Source organism: Phallusia mammillata, chromosome 2 (genome assembly GCF_965637545.1).
Source record: "Phallusia mammillata chromosome 2, kaPhaMamm4.hap1.1, whole genome shotgun sequence".
In the NCBI taxonomy this organism is placed as follows: domain Eukaryota; kingdom Metazoa; phylum Chordata; class Ascidiacea; order Phlebobranchia; family Ascidiidae; genus Phallusia; species Phallusia mammillata.
In genome coordinates, this window is record NC_137253.1 from 27,243,312 (window position 1) to 27,257,368 (window position 14,057).

The 14,057-nt window shown below is 36.6% G+C and overlaps 1 protein-coding gene and 1 pseudogene across 2 annotated transcripts; one reads left to right on the forward strand and one right to left on the reverse strand.

Annotated features, from left to right (window-relative positions):
• Positions 1 to 905: 905 nt before the first annotated feature.
• Positions 906 to 5,194, forward strand: LOC145213385 (uncharacterized; annotated as a pseudogene). Its single transcript, XR_013856826.1, has 7 exons — positions 906 to 3,217; positions 3,282 to 3,384; positions 3,496 to 3,647; positions 3,981 to 4,059; positions 4,116 to 4,321; positions 4,496 to 4,655; positions 4,987 to 5,194. The product of XR_013856826.1 is annotated as an uncharacterized LOC145213385 (transcript).
• Positions 4,847 to 6,929, reverse strand: LOC145213387 (uncharacterized). Its single transcript, XM_080081636.1, has 3 exons — positions 6,698 to 6,929; positions 5,771 to 5,872; positions 4,847 to 5,575 (listed from the first exon to the last, which is right to left on the reverse strand). Exons 1-3 carry the CDS (start codon positions 6,837 to 6,839, stop codon positions 5,424 to 5,426), a joined length of 396 nt encoding a protein of 131 aa, XP_079937762.1. The 5' UTR covers positions 6,840 to 6,929; the 3' UTR covers positions 4,847 to 5,423.
• Between the last annotated feature and the right edge of the window lie 7,128 nt (positions 6,930 to 14,057).

Here is a 14,057-nt window from a genome sequence, read left to right on the forward strand (position 1 = left end):
TGAAAATGCGTTCGGTATTCTAGCGTCGCGTTTTCGTGTTTTTCGTCGGCCATTATCGATCATTCCCCGTCGGGCAGACAGCGTTGTCAAGGCCTGCACTGTTTTACACAATTTTTTGAGGCAGGAAACCTCTAATGATTCCACAGTACTCGAGAACAGTGACCATGATACCCAACCACAGTCAGCATGGCGGCCATTGAATCGTACTGGACGTCGACATTCAAACAGAGCTGAAGAAGTTAGGCATAACCTAATGCAATATTTTAATAGTGATTTTGGTTCATTGCCATGGCAAAACGAAATGATTTAAAGACAAATATTTGCTTTTGATGCTGCTTAATTTTCCCCAAGCTCTAAACTTGTGTATTGTGTATTATTTGTAACATATAAACATACACCATTTGTTTGAACATAAGTTGAGTTTATGAGTTTTTTATTCACTTAGAGCAGACAGCAGTTTTAACCCAGATAGCAAGACTTTGTTGGCAGACCGTTGGCCAACATATTTTTCGTTGGCGTTGGCTCTTGGTGTTTGGCCCATCATTGGCGCATTGATTTTTCAGTAAATACAGCCTGGTTTCTTTATATTTATTAGCAAGACGTTTGGTTAGACAAATGCATAATCGTTTTGTTTGTTTTGAATCTTAACCAATTATTTATATTTTCATCACCTATGTTGGCGTTCGGTCCGAAGCCCAACCGTTGGTTTAAAAAAGCAACGCCAACGTAGGCGCAAAGGGGCTGGTTCGCAGTTATAAGGAAGTGAGCTATGTGGGACGTACGTTTGTTTACAATAATATCATTCGATTTATCCCATGTCAGTTTACAACAACTTACTTTGGCAACCTTACAACCCATACCTTTCCAATCATCTGGCGTCTTGGTTTTGGCGGGAAAACCTTAAAATTACCTGCCCGAATGTTTGTGATGACGTATCAGAGTCACATGACCAAAAGCCCGCCAAAAAAGACAGAGACTGGTAGTGTCGTCGGTGGCCTTCACGTAAAAATGTTTTTACAGATTCGCGTTTATTAGAACGCTGTAGTGTTAAAAATGCCGCGTAAGTTAAAAGTAAAATCACAGTGGACAATTCGACGTCAAGTAAAACGGAACGTCAGGAAGTTGGTGTCGGAACTTGACTCCCAGAAAGAGCAACCAGTTATCAAGGAACACTGCAGTTATGAGACGGTGAACATTGATGTTTTGGATTTAAATTGTGTTACAAGTAATGATGTAACTTTTTGTGAAACACAAGACAACTGTTTTAGTATTGACAGTAGTGATGATGAGGATGACAATTCTTCTGAAAGCTGTTTAAATATGAAAGCTGAATTAGCAACATGGGCTACTTCTAATAGAATTTCTCATGCTTCCTTGTCATCTCTTTTGTGTATTTTAAGGGTTGCTCGTCCATTTTTGCCAAAGGATCCCCGCACATTGCTTCAAACAGCCACAACTTAGGAATTGAGTAAGCTTTCAACTTTCCCAGAAAAAATATTTTTGATACAAATAAACGTTGATGGCTTGCCTTTGTTCAAAAGCACAAACAGTCAATTTTGGCCAATTTTGGGAATGATTACTAATCTTTCATATGCAAGTCCTTTTCTAATAGGTCTTTTTTATGGACCTTGTAAGCCAAAGCCGGTTCAGCAATATCTGGAAGAATTTATTGCTGAAATGAAATCCATTGAAGAAAAGGGTTTGACTCATGACAAACAACATTTTAGTGTCAAACTATCTTCTGTTATCTGTGATTCTCCTGCTCGATCTTTAATAAAGTGCATCAAGCAACACAATGGCTATGCAGGTTGTGACAAATGCACCCAACATGGACATTGGAATAATCATCGAATGACTTTTCCTGATTTTAATGCTCCCTTGCGTACTGACAAGTCCTTTGCTGATATGGAAGATGATGAGCATCATTTATCTGTATCTCCTTTTTTATCACTTAATGTTGGACTAGTGTCTAACTTTCCTCTTGATTACATGCATTTAATATGCTTGGGTGTGACAAGACGCCTAATTGGCCTTTGGTGTCATGGACCTTTAACAACTCGCATTAGTTGTTCACAGGTAAAGGCCATCTCAGCTTCATTGCTTGGTTTGCGAAGTTTTATACCATCTGAGTTTGCTCGAAAACCTAGGGGTTTAAATGAATGTGACAGATGGAAAGCTACTGAGTTTCGCCAATTTCTGTTGTATACTGGACCAATTGTTTTAAAAAGTGTTTTGGATAATAATGTTTACAAAAATTTTATGCTTTTGCATGTAGCGATATTTATTTTGCGAAGTCCTGTTTTGTGTAAAAGTTGGTGTGATTATGCCAACAACTTGTTAAATTTATTTGTAAAACATTTTACTCAGTTATATGGATGTGAAAATTTGGTGTATAATGTTCATGGTTTGTTGCATATTTGTAATGATGTTAAAACCTATGGTGCACTGGACAATTTTGCATCTTTTCCTTTTGAAAATTATTTGCAAAAATTGAAACGCATGGTGCGAAAGCCCAAGTATCCTTTGCAACAAGTGTTAAGAAGGTTGTCAGAAGATTTTATGTCTGTTTCTGACAGAAGTAAAAAATGGATTTCTTTTCATCACTTACATAAATCTGGGCCTTTGCCACAATCTTTTGGCAATGGATTTCTGCAGTACCGGAAGTTGCAATTGCCAATTCTTGCAATTTCTGTGAGTAATGGCAACAATTGCTTTAAACTTAAGGGACAGATTATAAAAATATTCAACATTTTGGTTTCCTTGGAAGACCAAAATGCAATTTTGTTAGTATACAAAAAGTTTGAACATGCTGTTGAGTTTTATTCCTATCCTACCAGCTCTAAAACATTTGGCACATATTTTGTATGTGATCTTCATGAAAAGCTATATGTGTGTATGTTGTCAGAAGTTGAAAGCAAATGTGTATTGTTGCCACATAAGCATGGCTTTGTTGTATTTGAAGAACATTGTTAAACTTATTTCATCTACAGGTTATTTATAGTCATGTATGCTGTAGTAGAGTTTTCTGGAGAAAATGATGAGAGTGGTTGTTCAATGATTGAAATAATACCTTTGGGGTGGCTGAGGGAAAATGAGAAGCTCTGTTATTGGCCGCCATATAGGAACAGTTTAAAAATTGCAAAGTGTGTCAAAAACCATGTAGATGCTGATTCAACTTGGACTTCATGCACTGTAAAAAGGGTAATGTACAAAACAGGTATTTCATTTGTGCTCGCATGCTTGTTGTTTTGTATGTATACTTACAAAACTGCAATGACTAGATTCATACTTGAAGGCCCGAGAAAAATTGCGCCAAGCAGAAGTCTCAGATCTTCAAACATCAGATATTTCTGATTCTGAAGTGTCAAAGAAGCGGATAAAAAGGTTTGTTAGTTATCTTGAATGTTAACCTATGAAAAAATTGAAAAAGTATCACAGATCATTTTAATGAAAGTTTTTCATACAGTCCATGTTTATCATTAGTTTTATTTTTAGACCAGTGGCTCGTTATGCTGATTTTGACTCTGATAGTGTCTCCCCCTTCTAAAAAAAGAACTCAATCTGCACCTTTACCACCACCCTTGATACGTACCTCAAGTGCTCAGAATCCAGAAGAATTGAAGCGTAAACTTTTGGAAAGTGATCAGGTGTGTCATGTTTTCAAACATATTTACAAAATCTGGTGTGGTTAAAACTGAATTTCCATGTACAGTTATTGGGTAATATTATATGTTGCCAAAATAATTAATCTCCTTCCAAGTACAGTGAAAGAATGAATAATTAAAGGCTATAAGTTTGTCACTGCAGGAAGTACCAGAGCAACATCATTTTTAAATATCAGGTTGCTTGTTAGAAATGCATTAATTTTGTTAAATGATAATATACAGCGACTGATTTAAAGGTCTTTCTATGGTACTTACTAAAGTTTGTGTATATATATATATTTCTTGACACATTTTTGATTATTTTTGTTTTTTTAGCGAATTGATGATTCATTTGAATTTTCCAATGATGACTCCTTTTCTGAAAAAACTTGTACGTCCCAAAATACTTCCACATGTATGTATTTTTGTTTATGCAGTTGTATTTTGTACTTAAAGTTTTTCTATTATTAGCTGTTCAAAAACAAATTCTATGTGGCATTGAACATGTGAAACTGCAACTGGCAAATGTGTTGGCTGTACTTCAAAACAACTCCCAGAACCCTTCTAACCCGATAAAGTTGCCATCAAATGTGTCGTTTCCACTAAATGACATGGAATCTTTGCAACACTTCGAAGATGTTTTAAAAGACAAAGACAAAACAGTTCAAAATAACCTGGTAAGAATAAATTTAATTACAAAAGGCTTTACACTTGTTAGGTTAATTTATGAAGTATAGGAGTGAGTCAGCTTTTTTGTGTGAAAAAGGTGGGTGTTGTGTACAATAATTTCTATAATGAAAATGTGTGATTGACTTTTTGCGGTAATGATTTCTTATTGTTGTATCTAACAGGTACAATATTTGGGCAGTATTGGTGGAAAGGACATCAGCACAACTGTAAGACATATCTTGGTGCATTGTGTAAGCAATAAACTTGCTTTGCAGTTCAACATGAAAGGCAAAGGAAAAAAACATGCATTTACCCTTCTTGGACTCAATGAAATAATTCAAAGTAAGTTTGACACTTACCTCACATATCAGTGGTTCCCACCCTAGGATTGGAAAACCTCCAAAAGTTAGGATTTCGTTTCTAGCACAGGGTAATTGTACAAGGGGGTCCACAGAAATGATTACATTACAGAAAGGGTAAATATGCTTTAGCTGGTAATATTTGTACTGCTGCTAGAAGAGTGTAGTAAACCATTTCGAATATCTTTAAACTTTAATGCCACATATTCTATTGTCACAACAATACATTTATAGAACAAAATTCAGTGAAAAAATTTATTTTTTCGGGAGGTAACCCACCTGGAGGTTGCATAATAACATAAATATTTTTACAGGAGCGGTGCGTCGAAATCACATCACCGCCAGTGCAACGGATGCCGATATCAACGCAGTTACTGCAGACTGGCTACGTTTCGCAAAAGACCGCGACGGAGGCCGCAAAGAGAGGGAAAGAAAGAAATGGGAAGCCCAGTTACTCTCAAAATAACAATTTCCATCTTCCTACATTCGTTACTTCGTTTTAATACAGAAATTGTTATTGTGCGAAGTGTGTGGTGCTGTTTGTAAGCAGAAAACCGTGTGCAGAACAAACGTTGAACCATTGTAGAAAGGACGTTGGTGAAAGCATTGGGCCAACGATGGGTAAAAATTGGCCCGATGAGTAATACGGTTGGGGATTACGTAGGGGACTGGTTGGCCTGACAGTTTCGCCGTCCAGAAGCCAACGAGCATTTAGACGTTTACCCAACGGTAACCCGACTAGTTGGCCCGATTAAAATTTGATGTTCACCCAACGTTTTGCCAACAAATATATGTTATCTGGGAAGACTTCAATTTTAAAGTTATTTTTTTGATTTTTGGGAAGTAACTTTAGTTGTGGCACACAGCTCAACATAAAAAGTTGATCTTCATCATTGTTGACATCTACAAAAGTATAAGACCATATTTTACACTTGCACAACATTTAAAAATGCAAAAATATGTATTTGATGGTTCTGACTGCATATTCATATAGTGCCACAAAAAACCCGAATAGTTAGAGATTTAAAACATGATCAATTATAACAGTATGTTGAAAGAGTACATTTAAGGTGAAAACCAAAACACTTTGTTACTTACTTGGAGGCGGTTCTTTGAGACATTCAAGCAGCTTTGCTTCAAACTCATTGGGTGGTTTGTTTTTCTTTTTCTTTTTTGGTGCAGGTGCATACTCAACAAAATCTGCAACATATGTTTGTTAACACAAATTCAATAATCATCTGGTATATGCTTTTTACAGTGCTTTCATTTCAAACCAGTTTCACTAGTTGTTGACAATGACAATGTGTCATTATCTTCAATTATAAAATTTTCTGCCTCAACCTCTATGGTGTTTGTCAGATCAACCATGTTTGATGAAGTGCTGAAAATTGCAACAAAATATTTGTTACAAGTTACTTACTATTAAAACCAGGTCCTTAATCTTTTCCAAGCTGCAGGCCAAATCCAAGAACAGCAAAGCCTCAGTGGGTTATACTAATTTTTCAGTTAGAATTTAGGTAAAACTTTCCAACTTCATTTATTTAGCTATAGATCAATCTTATCAAAAGTTATAACAATTTACAATGAAAACATAGATTGATTGACAGCACAACAATACAAGACTGTAAACAGTTTCTTGAGACAAATACTAAAATTTTTGGCCCAACTAAATACCTTCTTGGCTGAACATATGGAGATATGAAACTTAACACAGAATAAAGTGGCCAATTTGAGCCAGATGAAGCTGCCGAACCACTTTTATAAGCCTCTTCTACTTTCTTTTTTTCTCGTAAATATTTATCCCTGATAGATTTCCACCGTAAAATGCATTTCTTTACCCTGTCTGAACCTAAAACACATGTTTACTCAACTTGTTGCTACACTGCTGGATTTCTGTAAAGGTAGCTGATTCACTATTCAACCAGCTGTATGTGTCTCTTATTTTAAACAACCATGCAAATACAAACTGCCATCAGAAAGTTTAGTTATTTCAAACTGGTTAAACTTGGTTGTATAATTACCAACCTTCCAGGTGAAAAAATTCTGCTATCCTGTTCCACGATGCTTCACGTTTTTTTCTGTCTTTATATGAGTGGATTGCCACGTTGTATAAATTTTCGTGCTTTTCAACTTGCAGAATGAAATCCTCATCCGAAATCTGGTCCATCTTGCCTGTTTTAGTTTCCCGAAAACACAACGACAGTCTGGCGCAACAAGCGTGACTCGAGAATTTATCGCTTCTTGAGCGTTGCAAGCGAACGGGGCGACAAGCGCAGCAAGCGTGACGCGCGTTACGCAAGTTACAATAAAACAAACAAAACTTTCGCGCGCGAAGAAGCTCGTGTAAACCAGGCTTAATGGCGGCTGAAAAGGAAGCCCCAAAAATGCATTGCCGGCAATGGGGAGAGAGTGGAAAAATGACGATAATTTTTATTTTAGGCATTTGTGTAGCGATTTTTGCAGATATGATTTGTAGATTAATAGGACGCATGTATTACAGTGTGTAATAACCAATAAATATGCGTAGATTGATTGTGATGTGTATTAGTGTATGTGTACTGGGAATACATTATTCAGTTAATGTTGAAATAAATCATTATTAAGTGGTAATAAATGTTTTATTGTGCAATATAAGTAGTTTACATGCATTTATTAATATTTAAGACACAAATCCAACAAGGATGGCTATTTTCTTCACACAAGACGATGTGATACTTTATTTAGCATCACCTTGTGCTGATCCAAACTGCTGTTTTTGATTGTCAGCAAAATCTTGGAGCTAAAATATGGCTGTTTAAAAGTTTTTTTGTAGTAGGTTCAACATTATTTTGCTTCTATGTTACAAACCATAAATCTAGTAAGCTCACAATTAGCTCATTTAATTTACCCTTTTCAGTTTGCAACCAACATGTGTTGAATAAATTTTTTCTAATGTTGTGAATTCTCAAACTACAAACTCTTAACAAAATTCTAATATCTTAAAGGGATACATGTGCATATAAATGCATTTAAGACATCATAGCAGTTAGGGTGGACAAGTTTAACTACCCAAATGAATTGCCTATTTATGTACTATTTCAGTCAGAATCATGAAATATTGTTTTTATTCTTTTTAATAAGCCATTTTCTGCAAAAACACACCTGCATACCAGTTATCACTTAAATTCTTGCTAAACAGGACTGAAGGCAACAAATACACCAGCCAAGTTCATACAGATATCCTGTATTTTTTGTCAGATGATCACCATTATAACAGATGGTGCATTCACAAAATAAAAAACAACCTCAAAGATGTTTAAGTTTAAAATGTGCAGCATATCATGTTACAGGCAGTGTCAGAAATGATTACAAAACATACACAGTGGAAGTAGAACAGTATACACACAACAAATATTTAATCTGATTTCAATCCCTCTGTAGTGTATTTGTTGTCGAAAAAGGCTGGACTGTAATCTTGCAGTGTCATAAAGCTTGAGGGTTTGGGAGGAGACTGAAACATTCCAGTGGAATTTTACCAGAGACAATAAAGGTTGCTTATTGGAGAAATATAAACCCTATTATGTCTGAAATGTTTGGAAACAATTTTATCATAAATGTAAAATGGAATTGCAAAATTTCATAATATCACCATGGCAAGATAATAAAGACCCAAACTCAATCGAGAAAAAAAAGTCAAATAGTTGAAATATTATTTTAGTTTTTTGTGATTTTAATTAAAACGTTATTCCACATGTTGGTCAGAATTTCCTGAAGTTTGATAACAGTCAAAAACAGCAGTTTGGATTAGCACAAGGTAATGTCACACAAAGAATTAAATCATCTTGTGTAAAGGAAGTAGCCATCTTGTTGGATTCATGTCTAAAATACTTAAAAAAGCTCGCAAACCACTTATATTGCATAATAAAACATTTATTTCCACTTAGTGATGATTTATTTCAACACTAACTTAATAACGTATATCCAGTACACCTACACTAATACACATCACAGTCAATCTACGCATATTTATAGGTTATTACACACTGGAATACATGCGTCCTATTAATCTACAAATCATATCTGCAAAAATCGCTATACAAATGCCTAAAACAAAAATTATCGTCATTTTTCCACTCTCTCCCCATTGCCGGCAATGCATTTTTGGGGCTTCCTTTTCAGCCGCCATTACGCTTCAATTTGCTTCAACCGTGACGGCCAGTAGCGCAATCCAGTGTTTATAGAGATCAGTGGTCCCATACTTCTATTCATATTATTTTCGCAGAATCGAGTCTAACGTGGCGAAACAGAGATGGAATTTAAATGGAATAAACAAAAACAAGTCTTCAGAATAACAAATAGACGTCCCTGATTTGCATGTGAAAATATATGGCAACGATTTAGTACACAATAGGAGACGCAAACACAAAACTGAACAAAATTCTTTTATTTATCAACGACAAAGTTGATGATTTTCAATTTAGACCGAACGACGAAATGTAGCAAAAACTATGTCATTGTTGTTGCTTTGTTGTTCTTTCGTTGTAAAAAAAAACTCTTTAGAACTTTACCAGGTAATTTTGGTAAAAATATCTATTTTATTTGCCTTTCTGGTTAGTTAGTTTATGCTATAGGTCAGTAGTTCTCAAAACATTGACCAAAATTGACTTAAACGCTACATGCTTCATTTGCGTAACTTGATTTCTGCAAGCGTGTGTTGCAAAGGATTCGATGTTGTTTTTAACAGAGCAGCAATTTAGCCTACTGTGCGATGCAAATTAGGTTATTTTTGCTTCATTTTTAACGTAGGCTAACCAAGTCGCTGTTACATGCAAAAACTTTCTTTCGCTGGCATCAAGCGTTGTACTTATATTGATTGGTTTAAGCCTTACAGCAAGCAAACGCTCTAGCCGCAAGAGTCTAGCCTAGCGCATGCAGTAAAAATATGAATTTTTTTTCTCAAAAACTCCTTTGAAAGGTTTGACGGTCTTGTCCACGCTATTCAATGAGTGTCAATTAAGTGTTACATTACTACTCTAAAAAAGGACGACCCCTAATCTGAAAAAAGAACGCAGTTGATGGGGTTTATTTATGGTGTCTGTTTGAAGGTAAAAAAAGTCGAGATGAACCATTAAAATAGAATAACTATCCAAACATTTTACTTTTCCTTCCATAAACTGGGACATGCCTTGACTCAAACCGCTAATGGCTTGACTTGACTTGTGACTCGAACCTCATTTGACTTGACTTGAGACTCGAATCCCTTTTGACTTGACTTGGGCTCGAACCCCTACTGACTTGACTTAATTTGAGACTCGACTAATAGGACTCGTTACCCGACCCTGGTAGGCATGTAGCAACCCAAACAACAAAACTGCGACAGTTGCATTTCATAATATTTGTGGTTAAATGCTACTACTAACCAACCGGAAGGAAAACACTTTTTTCAGAAAAATTGCATGACACGACCAGCGCGGGCTATACCAGACTGAATGCTCATGTGACAGTTACAATTGGATGGCTGATTATATGCGATGGTGCAGTTAAATCACCTTATAATGATCACTTACCACCTAAAGCAGGGGTGTCCAACCTTTTCGGCCAAAGGGCCACATGCGGTTTACGAATGATCGCGCGGGCCACTTAAATTACTGCTAATTTAGGATCTTCGAAATAGCTGTCTTATAATTTCTAATTAAAATCCTCACACTAAAATTCTAATCTTAGAAATGTGTATTATCCTCGTTTACGGTTATAAGAACAATAAACACACCAAGATATAGGTAAGTCAACAAAGTTTTTCCCACACGTCGACATTTCAATGTGAAGTTTGGCCCTGTTTTTCTCTAACAAGTTTGGCAATATTTCCGGCCTGGTGAATATTTTAGCGCAACTGTGCTGCCACGATTTTGCCCGGCGAAATAAACTCAACTCAATTCAACTCAATATTCGGTGAGATGGACGATGGAGCAATGCGCAACGATTTTTTCATATGGCTGTCAGAAATTAATGATCTTACAGGGGATTTAAAGTCACATGTCAACCTTTCTTGGAAAGTTCTGTTAGCGTTACTTGCTTTTTGTTTCCTGTTTGGCATAATCTATATCACTACAGAGTGCGGAAGATGTTTTACTGCTAAATGCGTTTTGCGCGAGTCTCTGATACCAGATGTATCTCAATGAACCAAGAAACATTATACTGACTGACTCTTCAAGCACGAGTCAGATTGTGACGTAACAATGTAGAAATTGTGATGCGTAACAATGCGCATTGTGACGCAACAAAAGTAACTTGAACAGTTGTGTATTACTACTCTATTAACAAAGAAATAAAGCAAACAATAAATGTCATTTTTTCGGAATGAAAGTTCGCTATAAATTACGTAGGCGATTAAGTTGCCAATAAGTCATTTCAAAAAATACCACGCGGGCCACTCAAAACCTTCCGGCGGGCCACATGTGGCCCGCGGGCCACGGGTTGGACACCCCTGACCTAAAGACTTTTTACATCGCTGCGTGCCACCTAATCCCTGTTTAAATGGGTAGACCAAGAAAACGTACTGGCAGACCGGATAACTCTTCTTAACTATAAGCTAGCACAGGGGTGCACAACCTGCGTCCGTGAACATGTTTATCAAAATATATGTACTGGCGGCCGTGACGTAAATAAAACTCTTTTGTGAAATATTTTTTCCAGTATGCCATGACGTCATAAAATACCAGATATATTTCTTGGCGTTACATATACGACGGGACTACGTTAAAGCTTGTGTGCTGACCCTAAGGTAGACAATGTAAGACATTTACACAACGTAATTAATCGCTAGGTTTTTCTGCTGCTTTTTATGCACGGTAACACCACATTGCACACTACAAAAATGTGTTCGACTTGCCAAAACCGGCGGGGAGGCGGAAGAGCAAAGATAATAGGGTCCAGTCCGGACGTCACTAGCGCAAATTACATACTTTGCCTTGCGTTGTATGTGTTGGTATACATCAGCAACCGACACGAACAAAACTGTTTAACACTTATGTATTTTTGGTTTAGTAACTATTTTAACAAAAAAACATTTTTACGCAACAAAGCGCACAGGCGTTTGGCCTACTAGACCTAGAGCCCTAGACCAGTGGTTCCCAAACTTTTTTTGTCGCGACCCAAATACTTACCAAAATGTTGTTTTGTGGCTTCTCGCGAACCATGGACATGCATTCTTACTATTTGGGTTGTATTTTTGTTTATAAATCAGGAAAGCTTTTCGAAAATTACTACACCAGTTTGAAAAATAAAAAAACATCAAACAAAAATTATTCGTTTTTCCGCCAACTTTAGAGCTGGTTCAAAGCATTATGAGAAATTGTTATTGGGAAACAATTTATAGCCTTGGGAAATAACAAAATAACGCTACAAAACGTAGATGCTCTTATTGTCACAAAAACTGGCGACCCGACAGAATTTACAGGCGACCCAACTTTGGTTCGCGACCCATAGGTTGGGAAACACTGCCCTAGACCCTAGACCAAGGGTCACCAAACTACGGCCCGCGACCACATTTTTTGGTTTGCCTAATCGTTTTGATAACTTTGTAACATTCAAAAATTAATCTATTGCTTACGAAAGTTTTCCTGTCACTGCACAATTTAACAGTCGCATTACCAAATTTCAAATGGGATTGTAGAAAGATCATTTCTTGGCGCCCCTATAAAAATTGCCTCGAGGGCTAAGTTTGGTAAAACTATACGCGCGGGAAAGTATTTTTTTTTTCGGTTGATTAGTCAGGCCTTGTCCTTGCGGTGGAGGTAGTTAAAACAAGGATAGAACTTTAATCACAAACATTACTGCCAAGGCAGTGGTGTATATAGAATACATCGTTTAGACGTTTCGACAATCTCTGTTGTCATCATCAGTGCATGTTGTCAATCTCTGTTGTCATCATCAGTGCATGAGATTGTCGAAACGTCTGAACGATGTATTCTATATACATTAAACTACTTTTCAAGTCCGTGTATAGTGTTCCTAAGGATAGAACTGTATTCTAATAATTTAGTTCACAAACGTTAAACTTGTTTATCACGTGGTTGGCGACGTAACACCATATGGCGACTCCTCACCTCACGTAAGCGGGCGCCAGTTCCTGTACCTCTTTTAACAACAGCAACATTGTTGTGCTGTTTACCACCCGTAATGTTTAAATTGTAACGCTTCTCGAAGAGGACAATTGCTTTTGACCAATTTATTTGTATATCGACTGCACGTGGGCCTGTTGTTTTCACAAAAAGTGACAGAGATAAATATGTCAATCGACCGATAGGCTCAAATAACGTGACATATGAAAGAAAGGCGACGCTGCTGCTTTGTTAATAAACATCGGAAATGAAAACAAATCGTGTGGTTCCCAACCTTTTTTGTCCTGTGCACCTTTTTGGTCGATATTCAATTCTAATCGTCCGCCCCTGCAAATTTAGTTTGCTATATCGTTTACATTAACCTTTCAAGGTAATTCTTAGAACAGAAATTTTCTCAGCTCATATACGGCAAATGCAGCAATAACACATAGCACAGACAACCAGTAAGAGATTAATGTTGTGACACAAATTCCAAAAATCCCACCTAGTCGGGAATTCCCCACTCTGGTTGGGAACCACAGGTTTAGGCTGAAATTTGTGGCTACAGATATTCATGCAAAAATAAAAGGTTTTCGCATCAGAGTTATAAATCGGGCCGGGCTTTTCGAGCCAGGTTCGGATTCGGGCTTGGGTTTCTTAAAAAAACGGGCTTGACTTCACCCTTGTGTCAATATTTATTTTTAAATCAATTAAACTAGCTAAGTAGCCAGTTTCTGGACCTGACCTAATGGTCAAACAGTCATAAAACGTCTTGTTTAAGACCAATTGTCTTATTATGTTGGTTGTCTTGGTCTTTTCTGAGGCTTTAATACAATAGTTCTCAACTCGTTTCAGGCCATGGACCACTGGCCCAGCAAAAATAAAAGCGTGGACCATTCCATTTTTGATCAAGATTAAAGTATGCACACACAACAAGCATTTTGGCTCAAAACATATGTCTTTAAAACCGATTTTCAAGAATTGAGATAAAATCATTACCAACTAACATTTTGATCCTCTTTCATAATATAATATGCAATCCATCTTCAGTTAACAGGTTTTTACTCAGTGCAAGAAATTGCAAACAAAATTTGTCATTCTGTTCATTTAGTTTCAATTAGTTTTCTAAAGTCAGGTAGGGACAAAAAAGAAACATGGTTTCGTGCCAAAGTTGAACAGAAATTCATTACGAATGCTATTGTTGCTTTTTCTGCTTTTTAATCTACCCCATTAAAAAGTTTATACTGTAGGTCTTGTATGAAAACACTAATCAAAATTGACTTAAAAGCTACATGTTTCATTTAGCG

Bases quoted from the DNA above. Each gene is read 5' to 3' on its own strand.
- LOC145213387 (XM_080081636.1), bottom strand. From the start codon at position 6,839: ATGGACCAGATTTCGGATGAGGATTTCATTCTGCAAGTTGAAAAGCAC. The intron at 5,873-6,697 runs GTTGGTAATTAT...CATATGTTGCAG, and splicing joins AGAATTTTTTCACCTGGAAG to ATTTTGTTGAGTATGCACCT. The intron at 5,576-5,770 runs GTAAGTAACAAA...ATACTTTTGTAG, and splicing joins TCTCAAAGAACCGCCTCCAA to ATGTCAACAATGATGAAGAT.